The sequence below is a fragment of the Ursus arctos genome, unplaced genomic scaffold, assembly GCF_023065955.2.
Source record: "Ursus arctos isolate Adak ecotype North America unplaced genomic scaffold, UrsArc2.0 scaffold_8, whole genome shotgun sequence".
Taxonomy (NCBI): domain Eukaryota; kingdom Metazoa; phylum Chordata; class Mammalia; order Carnivora; family Ursidae; genus Ursus; species Ursus arctos.
The window spans coordinates 22,873,104-22,889,431 of record NW_026623100.1 but is presented as its reverse complement, the minus strand read 5'-3'; the positions used below and the strand labels follow the sequence as shown (position 1 = coordinate 22,889,431).

General features: G+C 36.5%; 1 protein-coding gene across 1 annotated transcript in view; it reads right to left on the bottom strand.

Moving 5' to 3' along the window:
- The window catches only part of CFAP36 (cilia and flagella associated protein 36), a 28,975-nt gene extending 14,877 nt beyond the window's left edge, over window positions 1-14,098 (bottom strand). The window contains exons 1-3 of the mRNA XM_026485618.4: window positions 13,737-14,098; window positions 10,677-10,741; window positions 9,584-9,685 (exon numbers count right to left, since the gene is read on the bottom strand). Of these exons, the coding sequence (XP_026341403.1) occupies window positions 9,584-9,685; window positions 10,677-10,741; window positions 13,737-13,851 (282 nt within the window). The 5' untranslated portion in view covers window positions 13,852-14,098. The remainder of the gene's footprint in view (window positions 1-9,583; window positions 9,686-10,676; window positions 10,742-13,736) is intronic.
- Between the last annotated feature and the right edge of the window lie 2,230 nt (window positions 14,099-16,328).

Here is a 16,328-nt window from a genome sequence, read left to right as displayed (position 1 = left end):
CACACTTCTAAATAACACGTGAGTAAAAGAAGTACAGTTGACCCTTGAACAAGGGTTCAAGGGGTTTAGGGGCACTGATCCCTATGCAGTCAAATAACTGCGTATAACTCTTGACTCCTCCAACTTAACTACTAATAGCCTACTGATGGCCAGAAGCCTTACCAATTACATAAACAGTCCATTATCACATATTGCATATGTTATATGTATTATATACTGCATTCTTACAATAAGCTACAGAAGAGAAAATGTTATTATGAAAATTATAAGGAAACTAAAAGGCAACGTCCTGAATGGGAGAAGATATCTGCAAAGGACATATCCAATAAAGGGTTAGTATCCAAAATATACGAAGAACTTACACAACACCAAAAAACAAATCATCCAATTAAAAATGGGCAGAAGGGGGCACCTGGGTGGCACAGCGGTTAAGCGTCTGCCTTCGGCTCAGGGCGTGATCCCAGCGTTATGGGATCGAGCCCCACATCAGGCTCCTCCGCTATGAGCCTGCTTCTTCCTCTCCCACTCCCCCTGCTTGTGTTCCCTCTCTCGCTGGCTGTCTCTATCTCTGTCAAATAAATAAATAAAATCTTTTAAAAAAAAAAACATGGGCAGAAGACATGAACAGACATTTCTCCAAAGACATATGGAGTGGCCAACAGACCCACGAAAAGATGCTCAATGTCACTCATCTTCAGGAAAATGTAAATCGGAACCACAATGAGCTATTGCCACATACCTGTCAGAATGGCTAAAATTAAAAACACGAGAAACAACAAGTGTTGGCAAGGATGTAGAGAAAAAGGAACCCTCGTGTGCTGTTGGTGGGAGTGCAGACTAGTGCAGCCACTGTGGAAAGTACTATGGAAAAAATAGAAATATTATAGGACCCAGTAGTCCCACTACCAGGTATTTACTCAAAGAATACAAAAACACTAATTTGAAAAGATATATGTACCACTATGTTAATTGCAGCATTATTAACAAGAGCCAAATTATGGAAGCAGCCCAAGTATACACTGATAGATGAATGGATAAAGAAGAGGTGGTATATAATAGATATAATGGAATATTATTCAGCCATTAAAAAAGAATGAAATCTTGCCATCTGCAGCAACATAGATGGATCTAGAGAATATAATGCTAAGCTAAATAGCCAGTCAGAGAAAGACAAATGCCATATGATCTTGCTCATATGTGGAATTTAAGAAACAAAACAAACGAACAAAGGAAAAAAAAGAGACAAACCAAAAACAGACTCAACTACAGAGAATAAACTGATGGTTATCAGAGGGGCGGTGGGTGGGGGAGGATGAAATAGGTGAAGGGGATTAAGAGTACACTTATCATGATGAGCCCTGAGTAATGTATAGAATTGTTGAATCACTATATTGTACACCTGAAGCTAATATAACACTACATGTTAACTATAGTGGAATTAAAATTTTTTAAAAAGAAAATCATAAGGAAAAGAAAATACATTTATAGTACTGTGCTGTATTTATAAAAGAAAAATCTGTATGGAAGTGGACCCACACAGTTCAAATCTGTGTTGTTCAAAGGTCAACTGTAGTCTTAAGAGAAATTTTTTTTTTAAAAAGAAATTTTTAAAATATTTAAAGAGAAATTTCTAAAATATTTCTAACTAAGTGAATATACAACTTATCCAAATTTGTGAGGTGCAGCAAAAGTAGTGCTCAGGGGAAATTTATAGCATTAGAAGCATATATTTAAAAAGGATAAATATCTAACATCAATAATCTAAGCTTTCACCTCAGGAACTACAAAAAAGAATAAATTAAATCCAAAGTAAGCACAGAAAAAAAGACAGTAGAAATTAGAAAAGAAATCAATTAAATTTAAAATAGAAAATCGATAAAACTAAAAGTTGATTCTTCAAAAATATCAATAAAACAGACAAACCTCTAGCCAGGTTAACTATGAAAGAATGAGAGAAAAGACATAAATTATTAATATCAGGAATGAAAGAGGGTGCATCACTACAGATCCCAGAAACATTAAAAGGATAATACAGAAATATTATTGACAACTCTATGTCCACAAATTTTATAATCTAGATGAAATGGACCAATTCCTTGAAAAACACAATCTGCCAAACTCACACAAGAAGAAATAAACTATCTGAATAAGGTAATAGATAGGAATATTCTATCTATATCTATATCTATTAAAGAGAAGGAATCAATAATTAATAACCTTCCAAAACAGAAAGCACCAGGCCTAGCTGGGTCCTCTGGTAAATTCTACCAAATGTTTAATGAAGAAATTATACAATTCTCCACCAAAAAAAAAAAAAAAAAAGATAAAACTTTGAAGAAAAGTTATAGATTCATATTATTTCTCATAAGAATAATGATCACATATTTATTTGCAGAAGTTAAATAGCATAACCTATAGAAGTGATGTAAAAGCCTTTCTACTGATTCAAATTATTAAGGAAGAAAAAGTATGACTTTGAATTCCACTATCTCTTCTATATATAACTTACTTAGTGTCCATGCTATTGTCCCAGCAACCCTCCCTGCATGATTCAGGTTAGGATTTACATATATTTGAACATGCATATGAAAATTTGCCCTTAGATAAGAATCCTCAAAAAAAAAAAAAAAAAAAGGAATTATAGCAATTCTTCACAATCTCTTGCGAAAATAGAAGCAGACGGAGTACTCCCTAACTTATTTTATGTAGCCAGCATTACACTAATATCAAAACTAGACAAAGACACTATAAGAAAGAACAATATCTCTCATGAACACAGATACAAAAATACTCAACAAAATATTAGCAGATTGAATCCAACAATTTATTTTATTTTTTTTATTTAAAAAAAAATTTTTTTTAAGATTTTTATTTATTTATTTGACAGAGACAGCCAGCGAGAGAGGGAACACAAGCAGGGGGAGTGGGAGAGGAAGAAGCAGGCTCTTAGCAGAGGAGCCTGATGTGGGGCTCGATCCCAGAACGCTGGGATCACGCCCTGAGCCGAAGGCAGACGCTTAGCGACTGCGCCACCCAGGCGCCCCTGCATCCAACAATTTATAAAAAGAATTATATACCATGACCAAGTGGGATTTATTCTAGTTATGCAAGGTTGGTTCAACACCCAAAAATTAATTAATGTAATTCATCAATCACATCAAGAGGCTAAAAAAGAAAAATCATATGATCATATCAATAGATGCAGAAAAAGCATTTGACAAAATCCAACATCCATTCATGATAAAACTCTCAGCAAATGAGGAACAGAGAGGAATTTCCTTAACCTGATAAAGAACATCTATAAAAAACTGACAGCTAACCTTATACTTAATGGTGAGAAACTAGATGCTTTCCCATTAAGATCAGAAACGAGTTCCCTCCCACCACTCCCATTCCACATTATACTGGAAGTCATAGCTAATGCATTAAGAAAAGGAAATTAAAGGGGCGCCTGGGTGGCACAGCGGTTAAGCGTCTGCCTTCGGCTCAGGGCGTGATCCTGGCGTTATGGGATCGAGCCCCACATCAGGCTCCTCTGCTATGAACCTGCTTCTTCCTCTCCCACTCCCCCTGCTTGTGTTACCTCTCTCGCTGGCTGTCTCTATCTCTGTTGAATAAATAAATAACATCTTTAAAAAAATAATAAAAAAAGAAAAAGAAAAGGAAATTAAAGATACAAAGATTAGGAAGGAAGAAATAAAACAGTTTTTCTTCACAGATGACAGGACTGTCTGTAGACAATCCCAAAGAATCAGTTTAAAGAAACTCCTGGAATTAATAAGTAATTATAGCAAGGCTGCAGGATACGAAGTTACTATACAAGGTTTCCTATATATTGGCAATGAGTAATGGGAAAATGAAATAAGAAACAAAATACAATTTACATTAGCTCCACAATAAAAGAAAGTACTTCGGAATACATCTAACAAAATACACAGAAGATCTATATAAGGAAAACTAAAAAACTCTGATGAAAGAAATCAAAGGTAATGTAAATAAACAGAGAGGTATTCTATGTTCACAGATAAAAAGACTCAACATTGTTAACATGTCAATTCTTCCTAATTTGATCTGTGGATTTATGCAACCCAAACAGAATCCAGCAAATTATTTTGTAGACATCAACAAACTGATTTTAAAATTTATGTGAAAAGTCAAAAGTCCCAGAATAGCTACGTAATACTGAAAAAGAACAAAGTCAGAAGACTGACACTACCTGATTTCAAGACTTACTATAAACTACAATAATCAAGACACTATGGTACTGATGAAAGAGAAGACAAATAGATTAATGGAACAGAAAGAATCTGAAAATAGACCAACACAAACATAGTCAACTGATCTTTGACAAAGAAACAAAGGCAATCCAATGGAGAAAAGATAATCTTTCCAGCAAATGGTGCTACAAGAACTGGACATCTATATGCAAAAAAAATGAACCTAAATACTGACTTTACACCTTTCACAAAAATTAACTCAAAATGGAACACAGACTTAAATGTAAAAAACAAAACCATAAAACTTCTAGAAGATAGCATTGAGAAAATCTAGATAAGCTTGGGTTTGGCGATGACTTCTGAAGATGCAACACCAAAAGCATAATCCACGAAAGAAAACTGATAAATCACGGACTTCATTAAAATAAAAAAAAATAAAAAAAAAACAACTTCCGCTCTGTGAAAGACACTGTTAGAGAAGGAAAAGACAAGCCACAGAAGAAAATGTTGTGAATATTTGCAAAACACATATCCGATAAAAGAGATTTGTATCAAGAATTGTATATAAAGAACTCTTACAACTCAACTACCAGAAAACAACTCAATTTTAAATGGGCAAAAGTAAACCACTACACACCTAATTAGAACGGCTAAAATGCAAAAAACTGACTATACCAAGTGCTGCCGAAGATGTGGAACAGGAACTCCCATTTATTGCTGGTGAAGATTTTAAATGGTACAGCTACTTTAGAAGAGACTTTGGCAATTTCTTACAAAGCAAAACTTAATCTTACTGTATGATCCAGCAATCTTGCTCCAAGGTATTTATTTGCCCAAATGAGTTGAAAACTTTATGTCCACACAAAAGCCTAAATATGAATGTTTGTAGCAGCCTTTTCATAATTACCAAAGAAGACACCAAAATGTCCTTCAAAAGGTAAATTAATAAACTGTGGTATATCCATAGAATGGAATGTTACTCATCAATAAAAAGAAGTGAACTATCAAACAACAAAAAAAACATGAAAGAACCTTAAATTCATATTGCTTAGCAAAGAAGCCAGTCTGAAAAGGTATATGGTATATGATCCCAATTATATGACATTCTGAAAAAGGCAAAACTAGAGAGCCAGTAAAACACAGTGGTTGCCAGGAGCAAGGATAGAAAGGATAAACATGTGGGAGACAGGGGGATTTTTAAGACAGTAAAACTATTTTGTAAGATACTATTCCATTGTAAAAAAACTATTTTGTAATGGTGGATATATGACATTGTGTATTTGGCAAAATCCACAGAACTGTAGAACACAGAGTAAACCTGAAGTTAATAATAATAATAATAATAATAATAATAATAATAATAATGTTTCAATGCTGACTCATCAATTTTAACAAATCTACCACACTTATGAAAGATGTTAATAATAAGGGACATTGTACTATCTGCTCAGTTTTCTGTAAACCTAAAACTGCTCCAAAAAATAAAGCCTATTAGGGTGCCTGTGGGGCTCAGTTGGTTAAGCCTCTGACTCTTAATTTCGGTTCAGGTCATGATCTCAGGGTTGTGAAATCAAGCTCCACGTGGAGCCCCATGTCAGGCTCCGGCTCAGCGTGGAGTCTGCATGAGATTCCTCTGCCCCCTCCCCCTGCTCTCTCGCCCCCGTGTGCATGTGCGCTCTTGCTCTCTCTCTCTCTCTAATAAATAAATAAAATCTTTTAAAAAAATATAAAATAAAGCCTATTAATTTCTTAAAATCTTACTAGTACTCACACAAAATATTGTTAATTATCTTGTATTTTTACAAAATGAAAGTTACACCACATATGTAACATTTCAATAATACAAGTTATTGGAAAAACAGCATAATTTTGCCAAATCACTATCATAACGCAAATGTTTCTGAAAGTGTTAATTTTTATGTTATAAAAGTCAAAGCAAATCAAGTAAGAAACAAAAGCAAAAAATATCATTTGTCTCTTGCCATATAGAAATCTTTTGCAATACAGTACATAGAAATCAATGATGAACTTTATCCTCAACGAAAAATCACAAGGAAGTCACAATGAAGGAAGTCACTTTGCCTACTTCAGTTGGAAAACACCACAAAATTACAAAATCAACTGAAGATGGCTGAAATAAGAAGTATCTCAGTAGTTATTATAGTATCATATTTTCTGAACAGTTAATTCATGAGCCTGTTTTAAGAAATCACAGACTCAACAGAAAAACATGCTCTTACAGGTTTTTTGTTGTTGTTGTCTTAAACTAGAGTTCTTCATCTGATGCATTCCGTTTACTCCTGCTACCAAACCAGATGAAAAGAAGTTTGTTAAGTGGGCTTTAGCAGTATAATTCAATGGGAGCTGATTTAAACAATCAAAACCAAACCAAGCAAACCAAAACAAAATGAAAATTACCTCCTCAATAACCTAGGACAAGCAACTGGTTCCTTGAGTTAATTCTTAGGTACCCTATATTGGCATAATGGAATCAGCATTCTGATCTTTCTTATAAAGACTAGATTATTGCTGCAAAGCAGTAAATAAAACAGCGTTAAGCTATTTTTCTGGTAATGGAGATGGCCTTGTGCTGATTCAGTCATGTTGCTATTCAGTATCCGATGCTAAGTGTTTGCTCCAGAAGAGAACACAGCTAACTAGTACACATGGGGATTGAACCAATGACCCTGGCCTAATTAGCACACTGCTAATCAACCACCAAAATAGCTAGTATTAATTAGGAGGTGTTTCCATTTATACACCACCTTATAAACGTCAGGAATTGTGCTAAATGCTTTATGATCATTATCTCTTAAATTTCGCAAAAACCTTTCAAAGCAGATACTATCCAGATTTTACAGATGTGGAAACTGAGAATCGGAATGGATAAGAAAGGAAAACAGCACAACAATCTTACAGCTAGTAAATGAAAGATCTAGGACTCAAATCTAGGTTGGTCTGTATCAAAAAGCTTGCCTCCTTGTACATAGCAAGACCATATTACCAATCAACTCCAAATGAATCAAAAGGTGTTGTATTCAGAGCAAAAGAGAAAGATGTGTTACTCTTGATCTGAAAACAATATTTTAAAATTCTGAACATCTTCATTCAATTTAAAGTTATCCGAATAATGAAAACAATAGGTGGATATGTCTGCTTTTAGCATGAACAACTTTATTCACAAAGTAACTCAGGCTCATTCACAATGACTTAACTAAGAGGTAGACAAATATTAACCAAAGTAGAAAATATTCCTGAAAAACAAGGAAAATAAAAACAAATATCAACATTTTATAAGAAACCTAAATACTAGTTAATAATTTTCAAATTATTCCTGCCCACCTAAAAAGGGGAAGAAAATAATGCCTGTTATTATTCCTTAAACTTATAGTACACATAGAATCAAAGCTATTGGTGGACTGTAAAACAACTTTCGCTTTATAGCATTATTAGCTAATAAAATCAGATGTTTATTTACATTAGTTGGGGCAAACCAATAATATTTAAAAATATTTTTTCAAAATGTCATATTATATTAAGGATGTTCTATCTCTAGAATTAGAGATGATCGCTAAATAAGAAAAACCTGCACAACAGAGAACTATAGTAGGAAGCGCTGGATTAAATAGTAGTCAAAGCATCCTCTTCTAGGCCATGATAGGAAGATAATTTAAGTTAATCAACATTTATTAAGAACTACCTAGCGGTAACGAGGTTCTCATCTATGTGCCAGACCCTGGGAATGAAAAGATACTAAAAACATCTCAAAGGGATTTATTATCTAGAAAGGAAAACAGACTTGTAAGAAACTATAACTCGGGACAGAGTACCAAAAAAGTAAAAATCTCCAGTGTGGTAGAATGAGTGCTAGTCTACCCTAGTGTTCCAGAGTTCAGGAAAGCTGCCACAGGAAGTAACATTTTAGCAAGGCCCTCATGATAAGAGGGATTTATCTGGTAAGGAAAAGATACTGAGGTGGGGAGATGAGGGTCAAACACTCCAGGGTTAGGGAATAGCATGAGCAAAGCCAGACGCATGGGTGCTTACAAGATCAAGGGGCCTGGAATGACAACAGTACATAATGTATCAGGAAACTGCAGCAGGAGGAGACTGAAAATATACTTTAGGGTCACATCAGAGATAATCCTCACTATCACCTGGCCGAGGAATTACAGTTTATTTAGTAGAACACGGAAAGCTAAAACAACTTGTTGAGAAGGCTATTTGGGTAGTAGTAACACATCCCTATCCTGAACTTCGGAGGAAGGGCTTGCCTGGGCTCGTACCCTGCACTACCACTCACTTAGCAGTGGACTTTGCACCAGTCACTGAATGTATCTGTGCATTAGGTTTTTCATTTCTAAGTGGAAATAAAATAGTGCCAAATTCTTAAGGGGCAGCAGGAAGATTAAATGAGGTAATACATGTCAAGTGCCTAAAACAGTGGCTAAGATGAGCCCTCAGTAAATATTAGTTATAAATACACATGATATTTAATTCAAACCAGCACTGCAAAACGAATGAGACAATAAAAGTAGTTCCAGGGGTACCTGGGTGACTCAGTCAGTTAAGTGTCGGACTCTTGGTTTCAGCTCAGGTCATGATCTCAGGATTGTGAGATGGAGCCCCATGTCTGGCTCCATGCTCAGCACAGCTTCTGCTTGGGATTCTCTCTCCCTCTCCCTTTGCCCCTGCCCCTGCATTCTCTTTCTCCCTCTGTCTCTCTCAAAATAAATAAATAAATGGATTGCTAAAAAATTTTAAAAATTTAAAAATAAAAATGGTTCCAAGAGAAGGAAGCCTGAGGAACTGTATACTATAGAACTGCTAAGATTAAAAAAGGGGCAACTGAAAAACTGTCAGAGATCTATATAAATAAAACAGTAGTATATAAACAAAACAACAGAACAGTATATATAAATAAAAACTGTGATCTGTTATAGTTCTGCATTCAGACAGTTCCTTTTTAACTGCGTTAGTTCATTAATGCCTCAAATTATCCTTTTTTTTTTTTTTTGAGAGGGCGAGAGGGAGGAGGGGGAGGGGCAGAGGGAGCAAGAAAGAGAATCCCAAGCAGGCTCCAGGCCCAGTAGGGAGCCCCACACACTGCTTGATCCATGACCCTGAGATCATGCCCAGAGCTGAAATCAAGAGTGGAACGCTTAAACAACTGACCCACCCAGGCGCCCCACACATTATCATTCCTTGAGGTAATTATAAAAAAGAACCCACATGTGATGAATTAGCTTTTCACTCATACAATGTCTAAAATAGTACACTTCGACAATCAAATAGAGCAAATTTAAGTAAAATACTGGGCATTTTTATTAAAACTGTATGTTAGCAGAATGACACAAAAGCAGAACCTGTGATGTACGGGTCTTTGCAAGAGGAGAAGTGCATGCTTCTTGAAATTGATCTTCATTAATTCCAATTTCTTTTAGGTAACTTTCCAACAGCTTTTCAACCTAGACAGAGAAAGTTTAACTTTTATAGTTTACACAGAAAAATTCCAAATGTTGAGTTTAGAAAAGGATAATCAAATATTTGCTTGCAATTATTAATCTACATAAAATTATATTATATGGCAATGACAATGTCTTTCAAAAAAACCCCACAAAAAACGAAAAGTTAAAATTTTTGCAGAGAATCAAATGAAATTTTATTTCCTCTACTTGAAATAATTGAGGTCAGGGTTATGACAGTCAATGTGGTACAACTCTTCTGCTACTCAGAGGCATTTTTAAAAATCACAAGACAACCATGGCAAATTGATCATTAACGCTTCTCTAGATGCATCAGCAGAAGATTAAGAATAAAATTTAAAGATTAGATGCAAGATCCCTTAAAATAGTTGTCCTAAATTCATTTCTTAGATTCTAGAGTAGAAGAAATAAGAAGTCAAAAGGATGAAATGCTCAGAGAAGCCTTAGGGCCTGATAGAACTGGTAGTACTATTTGGGTAGATTGGATTGTTTTCATTCTTTTTTTTTTTTTTTTTTTTTTTTTTAAGGAGGCTCTACTACCAATATGGGGCTTGAACTCACAACCCCAAGATTAAGAGTCACCTGCTCGGGGCACCTAGGTGGCACAGCGGTTAAGCGTCTGCCTTCGGCTCAGGGCGTGATCCCAGCGTTATGGGATCAAGCCCCACATCAGGCTCCTTCGCTATGAGCCTGCTTCTTCCTCTCCCACTCCCCCTGCTTGTGTTCCCTCTCTCGCTGGCTGTCTCTATCTCTGTCGAATAAATAAATAAAATCTTTAAAAAAAAAAAAAAAAAAAAAAAAAAAAAAAAAGAGTCACCTGCTCTACAACAGAGCCAGTCAGGTGTACCAAGAATGGATTTTCTGAATTAAAGAATTTTAAAATGGAAAAAGTCCATGTTTTTAATTTAGAAACAGTATTAATTTTTAATATTATTTTAATTACCTTCAAAAATCAGTGGAAAAAAATACTTACTAGTTCTTTGTATTCCTGATGAATCTCTGTATAGGTCAATTTGCTTTCTTCTTCATCATCAAAAACTAAATTTAAAAGAAAAATATTATTGTATACTGTACAAAAACAAATCATTTCATTAATGTAAATATAAAAGTGCACTCCTTACATTTTACAAGAGAATTCTCATTCTTATAACATAGCTCTCAGCTTTGAATTCTTTGAATTAAAAAAAACTCTGTGTATATATATCTATATGATATATACATATATGTATATTTGCAATAATATATGTTATATATATATCATAAAACAGTGTTAATTGTGAACAAGTTTTTTCCTACTTAAGATCTATTTCATATGTAAGACAAACACTAATTTGTCACTTTCAATAATAAAAGGAAACAATTTCTTTATAAACTTTTAATGGAATATTATTAATACTTTTTAAACATTAATTCCTTTTACAACAGGCTCCAGATTATGTCATCATACTCAAAATATGCTGATGCAAATTTTACTGAAAGTGACTAGGCCATTTTTGCTCCATATAAATCAGTAACGAAATTAAAATAAATAAAACCAAAACAAATGTTAACTCAATGATCATATGTGTGAAACAATGTGGATTAGAAAGATCTATATCCCATCAAGAAGCTACAATCTAATTAGGGAAACAGGCCAAATTCATGAATTGTTAACAATAAACTTTTTTTAATTCCCCCTAAATGATCTAAAATGCAAAACTAACTTCTTTAATTTTCTATTTAAAGCTCTTTGATGACTGTTCTTTGCCTAAATAATAAATGCAAAATCCTTAGAAGGCCAGACAAAACCACCAAGTCTCATCTCCCATCACTCCAAAACCCAAACTTTGCACCCTTAACATACACCACTACTCGAATACCACCGAACATAACACACGCAGTGCTTCAAACTCCTGTACATTTGCTCAAGTGTTCCTAGAGTTTTTTGCCTTTACCCAGTCCTCTTCTCCCAACTATTTTTCAAGACATCACAAATGGCATTCTCCAAGAACTGCCATCCACTCCCAACTCCTGGGCTGGTTAGATCCCTTCCTCTGAACTCTTAAGATAGCACCACATGCCTTCCTTTATTATAAGACCTGCCACTTTAGATTTAAATTCCATTTACCTGCCTGTCTTCCCCACTAAATCATAAACTTCTCAACCACAAGGATTTTGTTTCATTCATCTTTCTATCCCCAGCTTCTGGCCCACAGAATAAACACTCAAAAAGTGTTTATTGAAATAAATGCTGATATCACAGGTTGTACAAAACTAATCTTTAAAGAATAGCACACTGACAACCAAAGTCATTGAAGTATTAACACTTATTTCAAGTGACACTGGGAAGTTACTGGCATCTTCTCTGTATAATACGGGGCAAACACACAATATAGCAGCAACTTAAACTGTTTCCAGTTAATTCTAAAACCAAATTAGTACATTACATATGTAGGAGGCTGAGGATTACTGCTTCCCTGTAAAATTACACAATCAGATGTATTACTACTGAGATGCAACCACTTTTGACATTTGGGGATAAAAAGAGCAATGCTTTTTTTTAAAAAGATTTTATTTATTTATTTGACAGAGCGAGAGTACACAAGCAGGGGGAGCAGCAGAGGGAGAGGGAGAAGCAGGCTCCCCTTGGAGCAGGGAGCCCAATGTGGGACTCGATGCCAGGACCCTGGGATCATGACCTGAGCCGAAGGCAGATGCTTAACCATCTGAGCCACCCAGGCGCCCAAGAGCAATGCTTTAATTTTTTTTCATTTTAGCATTTAGTCTCAGAGGGGAAATGAATCAAAAAGTGACATAATTCTTTTTTTTCTCCCAAAGGAGGTCAGAATTCCACATGCTTCATCCGTCTCAGAATTTTAAATTCTTAAAAAGATCACAAATTAAAATTATTTTGAACTTCTTTAGAAATTACGCATAAAATCAATACTTAAATACTATCTGAATTTTTATTAGGGCATAGTTTTGATTTGGTAATGAAAAGATCCAATGGTCAAACTAAAGTTTATCTTTACCAGATTCATGGACTCTTAGGGTTGAAAGGCCTCTTAAAAGGTCATCCAGGATAACTAACCATTTGATGGTTGAATTCCCCTCTATAACATCTCCATTAAGTTGCTGTCAAATCCATTTAAACACTGCTACCCTCTGGAGAACTCATTAGCTTCTGAGGTACGCTAACTTAACTGGGATACATTCTGCTATGGAGCACTTTCTTCATAGAAATTTGTCTGTGGCTTGTACCCACTGACCCTAGCTCTATGCCACTGAGCCTTACAAAACAAGTCTAAACCCTCCAACATAAGGCAGACGTTCAAATGATTGATGGATATTCCCACCCTACAAGTCCTGCCTGCTAAGCAACCATGGTATCAGTTGGGCATTCATTCATATGACATGGTTTCTAGCTCCTTTCCCATAGGTGGGTTCCAATTTGTCTCTGAGAACTGAATGAAGAATCTAAGCGTAAATGACCAGGGCCTGGAGGTCCTTTGCCCTCATTGGGAATATTATGCCACCTTTATATACTTCACTTGTTAGAAGATACCCCCCATTTTTGGTATATCTGAGAGTCGAGTGCTCAGTAAAGGCAAACAGGCCACTGGGTCGCCAGCTCTGGGCCTGCTGGAGTAACAGCATGCCCTCCCTTTGTGGTTAACTGTTTAGATCAGAAGCCGCATAGGCAAACCAACACCTCTCCTCCCCGGTCCCTGGGGGAAATTGTTGAAGCCCACCCAAACAGTGCACCTGACCAAGGAAAAAACGTGCAGGATAGGGTGAGAGACCCAACAGAGGATTGAAGTCTAATGATTTTCGGATGTGTGCTTGGGCCCAGGGAAAGGGGAGTCCCTGTCTTCAGTTCTGCGAAGGAGGACACTGGCGCAGTGACAGCAATATCTTCTACAAACCAGCTCTGAAAAGGCCAACAGGGGTAAAGACCTGAGAGAGGAGAGACAGTTCGTGGCGACCACTTTCCTGCCGATCTCTGGTGAGAGAGAGGCGAGAAAGAATTGTCGGTTCGGGATTTTGCTTTTACCTTCACATTTCTGCTCCACAAAGTCCAAGATGGGGATGGACCAGTCCGGGCCTCGCAGGAACCCAGCGATGCTCTCCACCACCCATTCCACCTCATCTTCTTCTTCCGCAGCCATCCCGCTCGGGGGCCGCCGCGGAATCCTAGGCCAGACCCCTGGAGCCTACGTAAGGCCCTTGGGCCGCAGGGGGCCGAGACAGAATGGGAGAAGAAAGAGTGGTCCCCGCAATCGCCCTGCTACCTGGACGAAACCTACAAACCAGTTAACGTAAAATGGTCGCTATGGCAACAGGCGCAGCCGCCCCTGACAGCCTCCCGGAAGTGAAGACAGCTTCCCCGATCTCAGAGAGGCGCATTTGAAGAACGCTTCCGATTGGCTGGAAAAGGACTGTACCGGATCAAAAGATAGCCTTCCGCCCATTGGCCCGGAGTTGCTAGGGCTGAGAGCAAAAGTGTAGCCATTGGCTGGAGGCCCTAGCAGGACTCGATGTTCCCTCTTCGAAGTGCGTGGGAGTCAAGGCTTGGAAATGGCGCAGTGAGGTACCTGGAGTGACGGGTCCTACCCCTGTAAGGGCTTCAGAGGCTTGGGTTCACCGTTGTATACAATGCATGTCAGTGCCAACCATTTTCAAACCCACTGGGCCAGAAATCTTTGTTAATACAAGGGTTGTTTGAAAATACAAAGCCGAGCAGCGTAGCTCTGTAAGATTTGCTGATTGGCTTTATCTTTGCATCTCATAGCTCCAGGCGGGTCTTTTCACCTTTCACGGGTAGATAGAAACAACTAGAATTAGGAGATTTTCAAGGGCAAAATCGAACTTAATATTCATTTAAATAAATGTTAAATAGCCAAATCTTTATGTCAGACAACACTAACTCAAATTTTTAAATTAGGGTCCATTGTGGAATGGGTCTTCAGAGGTCACTGCCAAGGTGTTCGGTGACCCCAAATCTCTTCAAACAGCCTTATATATTGTTATACTAGGTATTGAAGATCTAGTTGACTATTAATTCATGAATGAGGCCGCAACCTATCTGGCAAGTAGAAGAGAGCTCCAAAGGGCTACAGGAAAGGAAAGGTTTTTAAAGGCTTTTTAAAAGTTTTAAAGGTGTGGAAAAAAGGAAATTGTTAGCAAAATCCATTGTTTGAGGCAAGGTCACCCTCCCGAGGGGGACGGAAAGGGTTTATCGGTAGATTTCCTAATGCTGACCGAGAAATTCCCATGTTGACTGGTTAGAAGTTACGTTTCTAGGCAGAATGACAGGTTAGGTATTTTTTAAGTCTTGGTTTACTGGTTCTGGTCCTTAACCTAAGTGACCCCATTTTGGGCCTGTGGTTTTCTTTTTAACGATATATTTATGTAAATGAGATCATATTATATGTACAGTCAAGGAACTTTTCTCACTATGAGGTCACTTTTCGTGTGAAAATATAGAACTTCTTTTGCAGCTGCATAGTATTCTATAAACTACCATTTAGTCTATTTTTACTTTGTGTATATATATATACACACACAGTATCTTAGTGGATGCAGAAATGTGATCATTACTGTGCAGTCTTTTTCTCCCTCCCTGTTGTGGGTGTATGCTACCATTTTTTTCTAACAAACTGCTGAAATAAACATCTTGTGTGTCACTAAGAACTGTTGATTTTATGGACTATTCGAGGGGGTAGATTCCAGCAGAATTGCTAAATGAAAGCATAGATGTCTTGATTTATTCGACTAATCTTCAACTGCTAGATTAAATTACTTCAATGTTTAAAACTCATAAACAGTTCTGTAATGAACACACTTCACATAAATTTTTGAACCCAAATCTCATTATTTCCTTTGAATAAATTCCCAAATGGAAAATTACTGAACTTATTTTTAAAATTCTTTTGAAAAATGTCTTTGCCAATCTACTAGGTCAAAAATAAAACATAGTTTTACTTTGCATTTTTTAATTTGAAATTGAGCATTATTTGACATGGATTAGCCTTTGTTTTTGTTCCTGGGTTCTTTCCATATCCTTCAACCATTTTTTATTGGGAAGTTATTTTTTATTATTGATGTATAAGAGCTTTTTATACAATATTATAAGAATTTTAACCCTTTGACACATGTTGCAGTGACATGCTTGTCTTTTGTCTTTTAATTTATTTCGTTGTGCCTTTTGCTATATGGAAGTTTTGTATTTTCCATGTAGACTTGAAATGGGAGATTATAAGTTAATTATTTTCCTTAGTGAATAGCTATGTTCCAAACACCACTTGCTGGAAATGGGTGTGATAAAGTGTTGTGGTTTTTTAATTACTGAGTAGAGGTAAAAGGAAAGAAGGATATCATCATTCTTAAGCCAACCTATTGTGACACCAGAGGTGGATTTCTGTAGTTTATTATTCTGTTTTTCTGTTTCCTAAACCAGCTTAAAATAGAAATCCCACTTGTGTTCTGCCAGTTTCCTCTTTTCATAAAGAAGTTGCTTGTATGGTTTCTAATGAGCCTAGAGGCCACAGAATGCTATTCAACTGCACTTGGCATTACTTGGCATTAGAGTCTTCATCTTCCGTGTCTTCCAAGTGCTTTCCCATTTCACTAGAAGCAGACAATA